General features: G+C 40.9%; 1 protein-coding gene across 10 annotated transcripts in view; it reads left to right on the top strand.

Annotated features, from left to right (window-relative positions):
* LOC137322774 (inositol polyphosphate-4-phosphatase type I A) overlaps positions 1-16,015 on the top strand; it is a 179,046-nt gene extending 163,031 nt beyond the window's left edge. For 8 of the 10 annotated variants that reach the window (XM_067985812.1, XM_067985813.1, XM_067985810.1 and 5 more), the window contains 3 exons: positions 392-504; positions 2,888-3,042; positions 11,329-12,030. In XM_067985812.1, coding sequence (XP_067841913.1) covers positions 392-504; positions 2,888-3,042; positions 11,329-11,509 — 449 coding nt within the window. In that variant the 3' untranslated portion in view covers positions 11,510-12,030. Of the gene's footprint in view, positions 1-391; positions 505-2,887; positions 3,043-11,328; positions 12,031-13,328 lie in introns of those variants that run through there. The other 2 variants (XM_067985816.1, XM_067985819.1) reach the window with 1 other exon arrangement.
* Positions 16,016-16,488: the final 473 nt, after the last annotated feature.

The following is a 16,488-nucleotide window of genomic DNA, read 5'->3' as shown; positions in this document are numbered from 1 at the left end:
TTTAGCATTATCCATGTCCTTTTCCATAGCTATTCTAAACCTTATGATACTATGATCGCTGCTCCACCACTGACACTTGTTCCACTGGCCCACCTCATTCCATAGAACCAAGCCCACCTCATTCCATAGAACCAAGTCCATCTCTTCTTCTGTATGTATGCTACATATAGAAGAAGAGATAGCATATCACTAAAAGGCTGATGTAATAGAAATATGTGCTATTTGTATCACTTGATACCTAGGTCACAAACTTTTCAAGTGATAACTAGTTCAATGGATGTAAATCTACAATATGAGCTACCTGCAGTGTTAAACAAATTCCACAAATACAATTGTTATTGATGCCCTGCTTTCATTTTGTTTATATCTTTAAAATGTTTGATTTCTTTAGGTCTACCTCGATCCCGGAGTCAGACATGTCTGCCTGAACTGTTGAGATTTCTTGGCCAAAATGTCCATGCAAGGAAAAATAAGAATGTAGATATCCTTTGGCAAGCTGCTGAGGTAAACAAAGTCTTATTTGCAGTAGTTTAAATACTATGATTTTTATGGTTCCAGGAAGTAGTTACAACAAAAAATGCTGGAATTGCTCATACAGTCGATCAACATTTGAAAGAAACAACAGTGGCTAACGTTACAGATGAGAGCCTTCATCAGAACTGGATTTCCAGTATTTATGGTTTTTATTATCTCAGCTCTAATTGTTGGCCAATTAGTCACCTGATTGTGCGTACGCACATGCGCCTGTATTCATATGGCAGCATCCATCTAATTAGCAAGGCAGGTCATTAGTTAAGACTGCATTGTTGCAATGTAGTTTTGGGGAGAGCATGAAATGTTTTAAAATTAGTTGTTTTTCTAGCAAGTCATTTTTACTATCAGTTCTGTTTTGGGCAGCAGATGTAAATATCAATATGAATTATATTGTCTAATCCATTTTCTTGAATATGCATGTCAACATAGCTTGCTATATGTATGAGAAGAATATATGGCCCTTTCTCTGTACATTGATACAACTAAAGAAGTCTAATGCTAGGCAACTGTTCATTTTCTGTGGTAATAAGTTTTAAGTAAATCCATAACTGAAACATCTTGTTAAATAAATTATACATGAAGATTTTTTCCTATTGCCAGCAAATTCAAAAAGGAACTAGATAGATATTTAACAGAAAGTTACCGATGGGTATCAAATATAGAACAGTGCATGACATTTCTTGGACTTTGGGATTGGTCCAATATATTCCCATGTTCCCTTTGTGTTGTTACAACAGCTCTCCTTTAATATAACTATTCTCAGGAGCCAAGAGAAAGTTAGATTTTATTGAGGAAACCCATTTAAGAAAACAATTATTAGCAACAATCAGCTGCAATACTGTACATCAAAATCAGTTGTATTGAATCTATTGCTGCCAATAGTAAACTGAATAGCAGATTTTACTTTTTATCTGCAAACAATGGCATAGCATGTTGCTAGTTAGATCTGAAGTTCGACTGCCAGGTATCAGCGGACACAAATTTAAGATAATTGGCAAAAAATTCAAAGGGGAGATGAGAACATTTTTTACTCGGCGAGTTGTTATGATCTGGAATGCACTGCATGAAAGAGTGGTGGAAGCAGATTCAATAGTAACTTTCAAAAGAGAATTGGGTATATACTTAAAATGGAAAAATTAGCAGGACTATGGGAAAGAGCTGGGGAGTGGGACTAATTTGTAGCTCTTTCAGAGAGCAGGCACAATGAGCCAAATGGCCTCTTTTTGTGTTGTGTGACTCTATGAATTGGTAGCTGTAAATAACTCCCTTAATAAAGCCTAGTACAGTTACGTCAGAGCACAAGGATGAAGACTCACCTGAAAGGAAGAGATTCTTTAGCCTTGTTATCATAACTGTGAACATTCGAGTTACATAAATGAAAAAAGCTTAAAATTTGTGTTTTTTTAAAGTGGAAATATGCATAATCAGGCACATGTACTGGATTTTTCATTTGTGAAAGCAGTTTGATAATTATATTACTGGATGTTTCATACTTGTATATAGCAAATGCTCCTAATAAACAGTAACTGATAGAGCCTCAACACTACAGGAATCTTTTATGGTTGAATATCACAATTAATTTTATTACCTGTGTCCCCACTTAGTAACTACATTTAGTATACATGCCATATAATTACGAGGTATCTTTTTAATGCTTTGCATGATGGCTGTATATACATAAGTGAGCTTAAAGCTATAGTAGTGTCAGCTTGCTCAATTAGTTACATTGCTGGAGGTTATGGATTCAAGTCCCACTCCAGGAATTGAGCATGAACTCTAAAGTGACATTCCAGTGCAGTAGAGGGAGTGCTGCATTGTCAAAGATGTCCTTCGAATGAGATGTTACATTAAGGTCCTGTTGGCTGTACCACTGGTTTAGGTAGTTAAAGATCCAATGGCACTAGTCAAAAAGAGTGCAGAATTCTCCTGGTACCATAGCTAACATTTCTCTCTCAATCAATACCACCAAGTGCTCATTTCTGTGTATGGGATCTTGTGCACAAAATGACTACTATATTTAATGACATAAATCACTGCACTTCAAAGTAATTAATGATGTGTGAAGCGCCTTGGGACATTTTTGGGACGTGATAAGGTGCGATACAAATTTTTTTAGATAGAATTTTTGTTTTCTTTTACCACAATTGAAGCTCTTTTGGCAATCGCAAAGCTATCAGAATCTCTCAATTGACTGCAACATTATCCTTCACTTATATCCATTTATACATTTCTGTAACCTTGTTACACTCTTTATTTTCATTCAGAATTGTACTTCATTTCTAAATTTAGGTATTCTGAAGTATTAAATCAATTTTAATCTAATATGATTTTTCTTTTCATTTTATGTTCTCAGATTTGTCGTAGACTAAATGGTGTTAGATTTACAAGCTGTAAAAGTGCCAAGGACCGGACAGCCATGTCAATCACTCTGGAACAGTGCCTGATCCTGCAGCATGAGCATGGCATGGCTCCTCAGGTCTTCACACAGGCCCTGGACTGCATGAGGAGGTAAGCTTTTCATCTGTTGGCAAGTCATTCAAAACTGCACACATTGATTGCGGAAAGATGCAAACTGCAGAAAAGTAACACTTCGGTAACGCAACGATTTGTAAATCGGGATCCAGTGAATTCCAGCGGGGAATGGGATATAGCAAAATGTTGTCAATTACGTTTATCACAGTAAGATGAATTAATCCAGTGCTGGGGCCGCAAAAAACATATCTCAGAAGGAACTTCGTGCAACAGACTATACAGGTTAGAAGAAAGGGAGGATAGAACCAACACTCTGCTTTGGAAAGGTTTGCTGCTCATCTGCCCCTCCAACTAGAGTATTAACCTTCCCTCACTAACTGTCCTGCTTGCCTCATATAATGGTGGCCCCGACTAAGCATCAATTTCCAAAGGTTTTTTGTGCCTCCCCCTTTGCTCGTCTTGTCAGTCTTCCTTCGCTTCCCCACCCCCCTCCCCCCACAGTCCCTCATCAAACACTGCCTGCTTCAGGACTTGTTGGGATGTGACCACCCACCTCACCTTGGTGAACTTTTCGCACTCCTCTCCCTACACCCCCTCCCCTGCCGCCTAGGGCAGATTTAAGAACATAAGGAATAGGAGCAGGAGTAGGCCATACATCCCCTTGAGCCTATTCTGCCATTTAATAATACCATGGCTGACCTTCAATCTCAACTGCACTTTGCCCGCCTGACCCCCATATCCTTTGATTCCCTAGAGTCCAAAAATCTATCAATCTCAGTCTTGAATGAACTCAACAGCTGAGCATTCACAGCCCTCTGGTGTAGAGAATTCCAAAGATTCACAACCCTCTGAGTGAAGAAATTCCTTCTCATCTCAGTCCTAAATCGCCCACCCCTTATCCTGAGACTATGTCCCCTAGTTCTAGACTCTCCTGCCAGGGGAACCAGCCTCTCCATCTACCCTGTCAAGCCCTCTAAGAATTTTATATGTTTCAATAAGATCACCTCTCATTCTTCTCAACTCCAGAGCGTTTAGGCCCATTCTTCTCAACCTCTTCTCATAGGACAACCCCCTCATCCCAGGAGTCAATTTGGTGAACCTTTGTTGCACCGTCTCTAAGGCAAGTATACCCTTCCTTAGATAAGGAGACCAAATCTCTACACAATACTCAAGGTGTGGTCTCACCAAAGTCCTGTACAATTGTAGCAAGACTTCCATACTCTTGTACTCCAACCCCCTTGCAATAAAGGCCAACATACCATTTGCCTTCCTAATTGCTTGCTAACTTTGTGTTTCATGGACAAGGACATCCAAATCTCTCTGAACACCAACACTTAATAGTTTCTTACCTTTTTAAAAAATATTCTGTTTTTCTATTCTTCCTACCAAAGTGAATAACCTCACATTTCCCCACACTATACTCCATCTGCCACCTTCTTGCCCACTCACTTAACCTATCTATATCTCTTTGCAGACTCTTTGTCCTCCTCACAGCTTACTTTTCCACCTAGCTTTGTATCATCAGCAAACTTGGATACGTTACGCTCGATCCCATCATCTAAGTCATTAATTTAGATCGTAAATAGCTGAAGCCCAAGCACTGATCCTTGCGGCACCCCACTATTTACAGACTGCCAACCTGAAAATGACCAGTTTATTCCTGCTCTTTTTTTCTGTCTGTTAACCAATCCTCTATCCATGCTAATATATTACCCCAACCCCATGAGCCTTTATCTTGTGTAAGATCTTTTTAAAAGATGAGGAGTGAGCGAGCTGTAGGACTGTAAATCAACAATGGGATATTTTTCTAAAAGGAGATTGCAAAGTTGCAAAATAAATATATACCTTTTTTATAAACAAAAAAAACTGTTTCAAGTTTCAGAATGCTGTGGGGATAAAGAGACTAGAAGCAAATTAAAATTGAAGAGTGTATTTTTTAAAAACATCAAATTTCATGATGTCAGGAAGCACTTGGCACAAAAGGTAGTCGAAATCTGAAACGCTGTCCCTCAAAAAGCTGTTGAAAACTTCAGAACTGAGATATAGATTTTTGTTAGGTAAGGGTATTTAAACAATATGGAGCAACGACGGGTAAATGGAGATGAGGTACAGATCAGCTATGATCTCGTTGAATGGCGGAACAGGCTCGAGGGGCTGAATGGCATACTCCTGTTGCTATGTTCCTACAATAGTGAAGAACCTTCTTGCTGCTGCAGTGACACAGCTGACAGGGCGAAACCATTTGTGTCCTGGAGCAGTTCCTGTCGTCGTCATCAGCACAGCAACTTCACAGCAACCCAGGAGCTGATCTGTACATGCCCGATCTCAGAAAAGTATGCTACTGGCAAAGTATGTGGGTATACCCACATAATGAGCTCGATTTTAGCGTCTGGTTTCCAGCGGGGGGGCCCCGAAAATCCCGATATCCAGTCACGTGACCGGATCGCGCCGAGATCCCGGCCACTTCCGGGTGCCGCGCTGACGTGCGGGGCTGCGTGCGCAGGCCCCGCTGGTGGGAATCCCGCAGGCAATTAAAGCCAGCGGGGTTCCACTTGAGTGTACTTACCTTGCATGTTGAGGTCATTAAATGAGCTGAAGCAGCTGTCAAAACAGGAAGTGTGGGATTTTAGCTTCAAGGCAGTGAGTTTCACACACTGGGGGAAACAGTCTCCCTTCAACCGGTCGTGTTCCAGCCAGCAGCCTGTGGCAGCTGCCAAGGTGCACTCCACAGCGGGTGGGAGAGCCCTCACCCACGCAGGAGGCCACCGCGTCACGTAGGGCAACCCCTGCCCTCCACCACCCCCCGCCAAGCCAGAGGACAGACCGACGTGAAACCGCAGCCCCAGTGCGAGGAACCACCTACCTACCCTGCACAACCCCTCAGACCAACACCTGCCAGATGGGTGGTGCGTTGACATCCTCGGAGGACGAACAGCATGACCAGCCCCAGCAGCCTCGCAGTCCACGCCGTCCACCTCTGACACGTGGAGCTCCACAACAGAGTGCTGTGACACATCCACCTGTACAGCAGGAGGGAGGGCTACCGCAGAGAGAGACGCGTCGCAGAGGGCACTACCCTCCGCACAGGGTCCACAGACCGAGGCGCAGCTCCCCGGACCTCTCCGAGCAGCAGTGCACACGGAGGCACAGATTCACTCGACATGTAGTCGTGGAGATCTGCAGGCTCTTTCATGCCGAGCTGCTCCTGGCTGGCCCCAGCACCATCTGCTTACCTGTCGCTGCCAAAGTCACCACTGCCCTCCACAACTTCTCCTCCGCATCCTTCCAGGGTGCAGCCGGGTACACCGCCGATGTCTCTCAGTCGTCTGCGCGGACGAGCCCTGCAAATACACCTGCACCTACTCTGCAGTAACACACTGGGTGCCATCAGTGGTGGGTCCTCATAGTGATACCCAGGAGCGGGCATTATTGGACACAACAGACAGGATTCGCGGAGACATGGCAGTGGTGGTGCCAATATAATGTGTGATATTTGTTGCTCTGAAATTCAATATAGGTAACACCCATGGCAAACCCTCAGACACCCTTGTGCATCCCCTTCATGCTCACGACACGTTTGCCGTACGCTGCCTACTGCACATATGTGATGCATGCCCTGTGGCTGCAGCACAGGTGGTGGCAGGTTGAGTGAGCCTGGCCGTGAGAGAGATGCACGAGAGGGTGAGTATGGGATAGAGCCATGAGATTATATGAGGATTGGGTTGCGTGTTAGTGGCGGGTGAGTACTGGCGAGGTGAGTAGGTGCAGGTAAGATGAGGATGGGGTTTGAGTGGGTATGAGGGGTGATGTGACAGAGTAGTGTTGGCGGTGCCGAAGGAGATGTGGGGTGGGGGCAGTGTTGTGGCAGACGGAGTGTAGGGGAAAGACTACGTTTTCTCATTGTGGCTGGCCTACTGATGTCATTGGAGCGCCTCCTGCAATGTATGCAGGTGGGCGATATGTTGGTGGTGCAGGTGACCCCCTCTGCCACCTCGAGCCAGGCCTTCTTGGTGGCAGAGGCAGGCCGCTTCCTCCCGCCCGCCGGGTGGAAGATCTGTGTCCTCCCCCTCCTCCTCACCCCATCTGATGATACTTGGGGTGAGGCATCATTAAACTGGGAGCAGCCTTCCCCCTGGGCTGCTCCATGCTGTAATTTGTTCCATTGGTTGCAGCATCTGTCAGTGGAGGACTGCCCCTTTAACTAGAGAGCCTCCAGCTGACAGATCGTACTGCGCATGCACAGCCCGCCCGACGCGCAGACCAGCAGCGCGGAGCCCGGAGGAGCAGGTAAGTGATTCCAATTAGTGGATTGCCTGCTACGATCGCGCGGGCAACCCACTAATTTCACCGGGCGCGTTGACCACGCTCCCGAAACCCAACCCGCCGGAAACCCGCAGGCCTGCTAAAATCAGGCCCAATGTGTGGCAGCCATTGTGCACATTGGGTGCTTTCTCCAGCCAGCCCTGAAGAATAGCCTGAAATTGCTACATATTTCCTTAGTTTTAACTGGTTTGCAGGAGAATAGTGTGACCCCATTTTGATCATTTAGGTTGTCTTTTAAGGTTGTGATTTCTTTGTAAAAGTAATAACTTTAATATACTTAAAATTGACTCCATTTTTTGACAATGGCAGCTCAGCAAAACCTTTATTTCTACGGATCAAAAACCTGCAGTATTTTGTTTTTAATCTGTTTCAATTGCAGACCAGGCACATATTGTACGTAAACAACCAAACTCCACCAAAAACCTGGCAAGAAGCCAAGACTTGAGTGTCCTTGTCTAAGAACTGACGAGCTGTACATATCATTATCTCTTATTGCTGAATATAAATCAGAAGATAGGTCTGAGCTCATTCATCCAAGAAACAAAAACCCAGTTCCTCCCACAGCCTCCACCTATCCAGCTACAGAGCACATCTTTCTCTGGTCCTTCCTTATAACTCAATTCTGTGACGCTAGGGATCAGCCTTACAAACTGGAAGGAAACTGTGACGCAGTTGCTCTTAAAAGTGAAATGATCTCTTGACATTTTTCTTTTAAAAGATTTATCATGTGTCTTTATTTTAAGCAATAATAATTATATAACAAGGCTATTGTTATACATTCAGAAGCAGTCAAACCAGTGCTTGGAAGCCAGTAAGGTAATGAGCCATTTTAGTTGGTTTTACGTTACATTGATTGCAAACATTCAGGAAGACGTTCATTTTGGTTTCAATATTGATGTACTTTTCCCTTCTGTTCATATTCAGTTTACTCGTTAACTTTGCCCCACCCATTCCCATAAGTGCCTGTAGAAAATAGCCATGCTCCACACATGTTGCTCTGTAATTGGTTGCTAGGAGATGAGAGATGTTTGAGAGTGCTGTGGATTGACTGTTAGAGTGCTGGCTCTTTCCCTGCACATTTGTCTTGCATCCATGGTTGGAAAGCAGTTTCCATAGGTAGACCTATTCTCCTATGAGCCAGAATCTTTGCCTTTGTTCATAACTTGTATGGGTTAGTGTGCCCAGGTTTAATAATGAACTCTAATCAGGATAAATTGATCTCCGAAGAATGCATGGGAAGTTCACCATATTCTCTTATCCATTTCAAAAGGTAGAAAATAACACATTCATAGGCAAAACTACTTGGTCAGATTTATTTGCAGGTTAAATAATACACAGAAGCCAAAAGATGCAGCAAGATACTGAAACATTACTCACCATATGCTTTTGATTTCAAATGTGCCATTTACCCATTTGCCTACTGGAGGCCAGGCATTTCCCCATAGGAATAGAAGGTCTGATGGTGGTTGTTCTCTTAAATTTACAATTTGAATAGAGCCTTTTCACTTAATCTATGGATTCTAGGAGAACCCAGCCTCCTAATATCATTCCTTTTTTTTCTCACTGATAGCAAGAAAAGCAGAGGTCCCAGTCCTGATTCTCAGTTTTGTCAGCATCCCACAGCCATGAGGTGGTCATTGGCAGCTCAGATTCATGAAGCTACATGTCTGCCAAAGGCCCCTGTGAAGTGGAAGTAGGCAGAGTTATGAATGCCACTGATCTAAAGAAGGTGGGAATTAACCTCAGAAAAAATGCATCTGAATGCTAACCTTTGAGAGGCAAGGGGAAAAAAAATGGGCATTCAGTAAATATGTGATCATATTTTTATACTTCAAATTGTAGGGCTACAGGGAAAGAGCAAAGGAGTGGGACTAATTGAATAGCTCTTTCAAAGAGCAGGCACGATGGGCTGAATGGCCGCCTTCTGTGATATATGATTCTATTTTGCAGAATTAGTACATACCATTAGCAATTAAACAGCTAAAAGATTCAATTGAACAACTGAAAGGCCCCCTGATTCAGAGCAGTGCTAGGCCAGCTACAGTTGCCATAGAGTGAATTTACAATCTTAGGTAGGATATATGTTGGTGGTTTGGATCAGAGATCAGTCATGTGCCCATGGAAAGGAGTGATCATCAGGTTGGATATTTCCAGACGTCTGGGATTGGATGGCCTGGCTGCTGTCTTGACAGGGAATTAGTAAGGTCATGGCAGAGGAATGGAAAGGAAGAGAATGTGGGTGGTGCAGCAGCACATATCGGAAGCACCACTGCATGGTGGCAGAGAGATAGAGGGGTGTCAACCAACACTTTTCTCCATTTGGTTCTTTCCCACAAAATCACTGCTGGGTTCCCAGTCTCAGCTTTGACTCTGGGGAAGCACCATAGGAAGGTAGAATCATTTGGCCTCTATCCCAGCCCTACTGGTGGCTGACTCGAGAAAGACCTTGACAAAGGCCATGCCTTCACATTACCCACTCTGCACCCTCACTGTACGCACGGTCCAGGGAAACTACTACAGGAAGAAAAAGAGATAAAATAGAGAAATCCTGTGTCTTAAACGAGAAAGTAATTCAATTACTGTAGAAAGGCAGAGGAGTAACTTTTAAAATTCTAACTGGGAAGCGTGCTATTTTATGAGCATCTTGCATTTAAATTGGATTAGGAACTCAGTATGGTTGAACTCAATGGGAAGTAGTTTGGTAAACTGGAATGCAATGCTCAGATGTAGTCTTCATTTATCTGGCATAGTCTGTACAAAGAAACTCTTCTGCAGTTTGCTCTGGTTCCCACCGCTCAGTTCACAGCAGCAGTAAAGTTGCTTCTTATTTGTCCGTCAGAACTATATGAATGTGACTAAAATTAAGGAATTGTCTGAGTTTTTCTTTGTTTTATAGTCCTCATTTATGCATCGTTCATATATTTTGTTTTATATGTTTTGCAAATGTCATAAACATGAAGTCCTTTAAATCGCTCTCAAATATTGAAAAAGTTTCAGCACTAATTGAGGACATGTTCTTAATTTGCTGTACATCTCTAAGAAAGGATAAGAATTTAAGACACAGTAAATGATCCTACACTAACATGGTCGAACCCTGTTTGCACTCACTAAAGTTTTAAAGTTAATTTTATTGTGTACGTTGTCTCAAAGTTTTTTGTAGTTTTCTTATCCTTTCTGTGTTTACCTGTTATTTAACCCTGTCTCACCCAAATATTTCAGAGGTGGTTTTAGCTGGTGATTTAAATTTCCCTATCCAAATGATTGCCCTTTATTTAGATAACTAAAATGTTTAAAGAAACATTCTTAACATCATAATTCTATATAAAGCTAAGATTTATAATTTGACTCCAATCTTCACAGATTTCCTCTGATGTTTACATTAGTGCCATTGTAAACATCGTGGGAAGATTTTCCACATTCACTATGAAATCTTAAATGGCATCCTAGAAATAACAATCCAAAGAAACCTGTTCACCATGTTGTGACCTGTAGAGGAAATCCTAGATGCACTAAAACAACAGCTTTGTTTCTGTGGGAAATTTATATAATGATTTATTTGCCTTTCGAAGGTGAGAAAGGGTTAAATACGAGGATGGTTCTTCACGTTCAGTTTGCTTGTACAGTTTGAAGCATGGTGAGGCATGGTAGTGCAGCATGTACTTGACGCATACAGACTGAACATGAGAAACCATTGTCATTCTTTCTGAATTTTCAACTTTTCTCTTTTTTTCTCTTTTTTCACTCTTTCTCTTTCTAATGTGTTATTTTGCCACTCTTCTTTTCATTTGCTGGTTTTGGTGCTTTCCTTTGTAATTTCTCTTGTATTTTGTATCTTTGTACTTTTTAAAAAAAAACACAACTCCACCTTCCCCCTTCCCCATCCCCTGTTTTAAATATTCTTGCCTATTCTTTTTATGCTGTGTTTGCTGCATGCTTGTTTTGCTTTCTTCCCCACCCCCACCCCCTCCCTGCCATTTCCTATATTTTCCCTTTTCACAGCATTGGAACACGGGAGGTAGTCACACAGAAGAACTTGAGTGGCCTGGTGCCCATCCGCGATTGCAGGCTCGACCCGAGCCTTCTCTATTCCATCCCTTTACTTGCTCTTAGCCCCAATTTAATGGTTGTATGGGTCTTTCTGAGTCTGGCGTATCTGCTGGCCAGATTTCGATGCCAATGAAGAGAAGATTAAAAGCCATTCTTTAAAAAAAAAAGTTTTAAAAAATAATAAAATAACGAGCTTAACTACTTGTTGCTCAGAAGCCACTGAATGGAAGGATGTGCAATAGAATTGTCCACCATAAAATATGCCTTACAAATGTCAGAAATTTATACTGTACTTTATGTATATATTTTATCAAAGCTTAAAATAGAGGATGTATGAAAGATTCTATCTACTGTATACATTAAAACTCTTGTAATAGAAACATATGACCAGTACCTCAGAGTTTCTTGAAATATATCTAAAATAAAAGGACAGCGCATATACTGTATTTTCAAGAATTTTATTTGAACCCTTTCTACACATTCTAGTGCAGTCATAACTTTTCTGTTAGCTGTTGTGTGACTGTTCTATTGTAATGTTCTTTTTGTGTTGAGTTCTGAAACCACAGCACTTTCTTGGAAGCAACCGCATAAGTGGTAAATCCTCTTCAAAACTGCTTGTCTGTATTTAACAAAATAAAATTGTATTTAAAATTATTTTGAAATATTACAATAACCTTTTAAAATGTACGTTGGCCTTTTTGGGATAACTTGCTTCTTGCATCATACGAAATGCTTTGCTAGTAAAGAAAGATCTGTTCAGACAGCTGGGCAGATATCACATGACAACTAACTTGCTTGTGCAAAGACAAATGCATCTATTGTACTGCATTCTGCTTCTGTCTTCCTTATAGCACACCCATTTGGTCTGTTTAAGTGAGTAAATCACTAACTTTTTCAGTTTGGTTTAGATCTGATGCAGGACTATAAGAAAGGAGCAGGGGAGTGGGACTAGGTGGATAGCTCTTTCAAAGAGCTGGCACGATGGGCCGAATAACCACCTCCTGTGCTGTATGATTCTATGATTATTACCAAGTGCCCCAGTGCAGTGACTTGTACTTTATTAAAATCTCTTTTCTCTAGTATTCTTCCCGTTTATCCTCTCCTCTCCTGAAGGCAGTGATTCATGGTTACAAAAATGTCTGCAGCCTTCAAGACCTCACCTGCATGCCCATTCTTAATGTAGACAGGGAGTGTTGATAGATATTTGACTGTGGAGTCAATCCTGCCCTCGCGTGTTCCCCATGTAACTGTATTTCTAGCAGGGGTTGCTGGATAGTGATCAGGAGCAGGAACCCTGCTGATTTTCCACTTCCTAGCCTTTGGGCACCAAGACCATTTTTAAGCACCCCCAAATGCTGCCCTGGTTGATATTTATTTCAGCACAAACTGAAGATCAACCCAGCAGCCCTCCTGGACTGTGGTTCATTTCCACACTGGTCAGTACATTTACCCATTCAGCATAAAGTGCACTTATCTTCGCAATCAACTACTACTTGCATGAAAGTTAACTCTTGTTCTCTTCTGGCAGCTCCAATTGTATTTGCGTTGGGCTGCCAGTATTTCCAGTGACATTCACAAATCAGCAAACTGGTAGTATTTATAATTTTTATATATTTTAACTGCCAATCTGCAAGTTGTGCAGTGGGCACAAGCATTTGATGCCAATCAAGGCCACAGATGTGACTGAGTAGAACGGTCTAATCAGAAATGATTTTGGGTGTGTTATAATTGGATTCAAATATGACTTAAAGCTGGTCTTTTTACATGGCTGTACAAACTCCGCAATCTAATCCAAGTCTGTGAAGCACGTGTTATTATGTAATCACTGCTCACCATTCAGTTGCCTTTTATATTAACCAAATACTCATCTTGTCATTGTCTTAAGAGTGTTTTTTTTTAATATCATTTTTTTTCTTCGCTGCTATCATTCTCTGTACTTGTTTCTTCCCCAGCGAGGGATGTCGCCGAGAAAACACGATGAAGAATGTTGGATGTCGCAAGTACGCATTTAACACTCTACAATTGAAGGCTTTTCCAAAGCATTACAGGCCACCAGAAGGAACCTTTGGAAAAATTGACACTTAAAAATAGGAAAAAGACCGTAACCAAATGTGACTTCTGTGAATAACTACTCGTTTGTAGTGATAGTTGTGGGGCTTTTACAATGAAACGTGTATAGTGAAGATAGCTGTCAACCAAAAAAAAAGTAGCTTGAACAGTTAAATGTTTCTTGAAGATGTAAATGTTCCACGGATTCACACAATTTGGTCTTTTTCCTCTATATATGTAGAGCATGCTCTTTTTGACTAGTTTGTCAATATGTAATATAGTACATGATAGAGTAGATTGTGGGGTTACCATTTAAAAACAATTGCATAAAAACATTAGAAGCACACGGGAAAGGGAGGTCCCTCAAATACTCAGAAAACAGTATACTATAGCTAGACAGTGACAGTTGGCATTGTGTAGAGTTACGGGTAATTGGTTCCAACTGCATGCACATTTCAGATGGCTTATTAGAGACTTGGCTTTGTAGTTTATAAAGAACAGGTTGTACAGGTTCTGAAGATGTACTACTTTGCTGCTTTTGCGGGCAGCAGAGAAACATTTGCTTGAAATTCCCATTTTTACAGCCACCAATATAGACAAACCGAAATGTGTGGCATTCGCAATTAGACAGTCCAAGCCAGTAACAATAGCTCCTGCTTTACAGAATATCTACTAATTACCTGCTTTCCTATTCAAAGCAGTAAAAGCACAGGCTGATCATGTTTTGTAGGAAATGTGTGCTGTTTAGTCACTGTTAGATCTGAGTTTTGTCCCAAGGGCAGTGGCTTTATACAAGAAACAACATTGTGATTCCAGAAAGAGAAAAGGAAAGTTGTTTTTTTATTTACGAGTTTGCCCTGATGATGTAGAATCTTGAATACATTAAGAATATAAAAGTCAAGGATGGAAAATAGCCATGTGACCCATTGAAGCTCATCCCTTTGCCCCAGCTCAGCTTGCCCCACCTAAGGCACATACAGATTTGCTTCAAATATTTTTGTTACCATTCCAGTTCTTCAACCAGATCCCTTTATACTTGCTGCTCAGTAATTATCTGTTACTCATAATCATACAACAATCCGTGTTGCCTAATATTGCAATAATAAATCCCCTTATCTCTTGTCCTTTTTTTTTATTTTGTATGCCTTTTTTAAATAAGACTTTTTTTTTTGCTTCGTAATGACATTGTATTCTCATGACTGTGAGCTTAGCTATCATTTTATCGCAACTGCCAAGAAAAGAATGCAGCCTGAACCTATCAGTAGCTATTGATTAAACATATCATTTTGGTCGGACCATTTGTACTTCCATGCAGCTTGATTTTTTTTTTAACCAAACGTGCGTAGTTATTGCACAGCATTTTTTGTTTCCTCGTATAAAAGAAGTTCTGAAATACTTGACTGCTTTAAAGAGGGATGTGGGATTGTCTAAATGCAGCTCACATGGATTGTTGAGGAGCATTGTATAATTGTTAAAGTACAGTTTGAAAAAGATACAGTTTGATCTATGGCACCCAGAATGCAGTACATATCTGCCAGGCTGCTAACAATTGTACACATTCCAAGTGCTTCTGTGCAGTTATATGCAATTGGACAAAAATAGGAATTAAAGATGTATGGATTTTTACATGTAAAGGCACATACTTACATCAAAGCACTGCTCTAAAAAAAAATAACGGGCTATTATACATAAAGTCCCAAATAAATCAGTAAAATACATTTTTATTTCACTTAATTTTGTTAAGGAAATTACACGAGTTTTATGTATAAGGTTTACAAAGTTTTTAACCTTTTATGTGGAATGTATTCATTGATGCATTAAAAGATGCAAGAGAAAGTTGGCACAAAGTAATTTTTAAAAAAAACTGCAGAAGGATATTGTAAAACTTTTTTTCTGTTAACTCTGCTGCCCAAGTGTTGCTTGCATTACATATTAAGATTCTCCATATACCATACTGGATATAAGATTAAGAAACCCAAACCCACCACTAACATCGCTAGAAGACGATGCAGTTGGAATGGAGATGTAGATAGCTCTGAAGGATAAGTATTCTCATTTTTTATTTAGTTTGCATCTTTTTCAGTAAGGAAATTTGTGCAACATTAGAGTCTTGTCTCAATTCAAAAGCATGTATCAAAAGTTTGTACTCGAGTAGAAAATGGTCTGCTTGCAAAACTAAAAGGGCCATACTTGAGAATATTAATATAGAAGAAAAAAAATTGTTGTACTTGTACACCTTCGATTATGTTGTATCATACTGGTAAAGCCTGTCAATTCTGTAAATTAACAGATGTGTAATGCATATCTTAACCATGTTGACTTAGGGATGCAGTTATGGTTTAAGTCGTACATTTTTTAATGTATATAATGTATATGAAAATATAATTCGGTCCGAAACCGTTCACGTTTCATGTAATCTTTTTACAAATTTTATTTATTTATGTTTTGCAGTATTCAAACTGTTGTAAGCTTTTTACCAGTGGGATTATTTTTGTTTCCTCTGATCACGTTAGATTCAAGTAAGCTGTATAATGTGCTTCTCCAAGTGCTCACCTATGGTATGAAATATTAAAAAGGAAACTGACAAGAAGTTGCTTGTGTTCAATTGTGCTGTAAGTCTTTGTTCTGTACAATAATAAGTTGAAAATATTTGCAGATAAACTTGTTCTACTCTGATCTTCTGTAAATTAAACCAAACAGGAAGCCCTGGGTTCAATTCAGAGTCTGTGCCTAGTTATCCGATCTCAGTCGGGGCAACAGATGAGGTACTGCAATTGGCTTCTGCCTAAAATCAGCCAAAGTTCCCACTCCAGTGACTCCTGATGGAAAGTGCATGTCTGAAAGTATTACTGGGTTTTGAGAATATTATTGGGTTTGGTCTTGTTACCTACACAGGCAAGACTCTCATCCTGTCCCAGAATGGCTCCATAGGAAATAGCAACATTGGAACAGCTCAGACAGCCATGGCATTGGCTCATTATGTCTGCACATACGAGTAGCTGTATGTTAAGTGAAGTCTTCCTGGCTTTATAGAAAGCATTCCAGAATAGGGCTTGCAAAATT

This window comes from Heptranchias perlo, chromosome 6 (genome assembly GCF_035084215.1).
Source record: "Heptranchias perlo isolate sHepPer1 chromosome 6, sHepPer1.hap1, whole genome shotgun sequence".
NCBI lineage: Eukaryota > Metazoa > Chordata > Chondrichthyes > Hexanchiformes > Hexanchidae > Heptranchias > Heptranchias perlo.
Note: the sequence above shows the minus strand (reverse complement) of the source record. Positions and strands in the feature narration are given on the sequence as shown.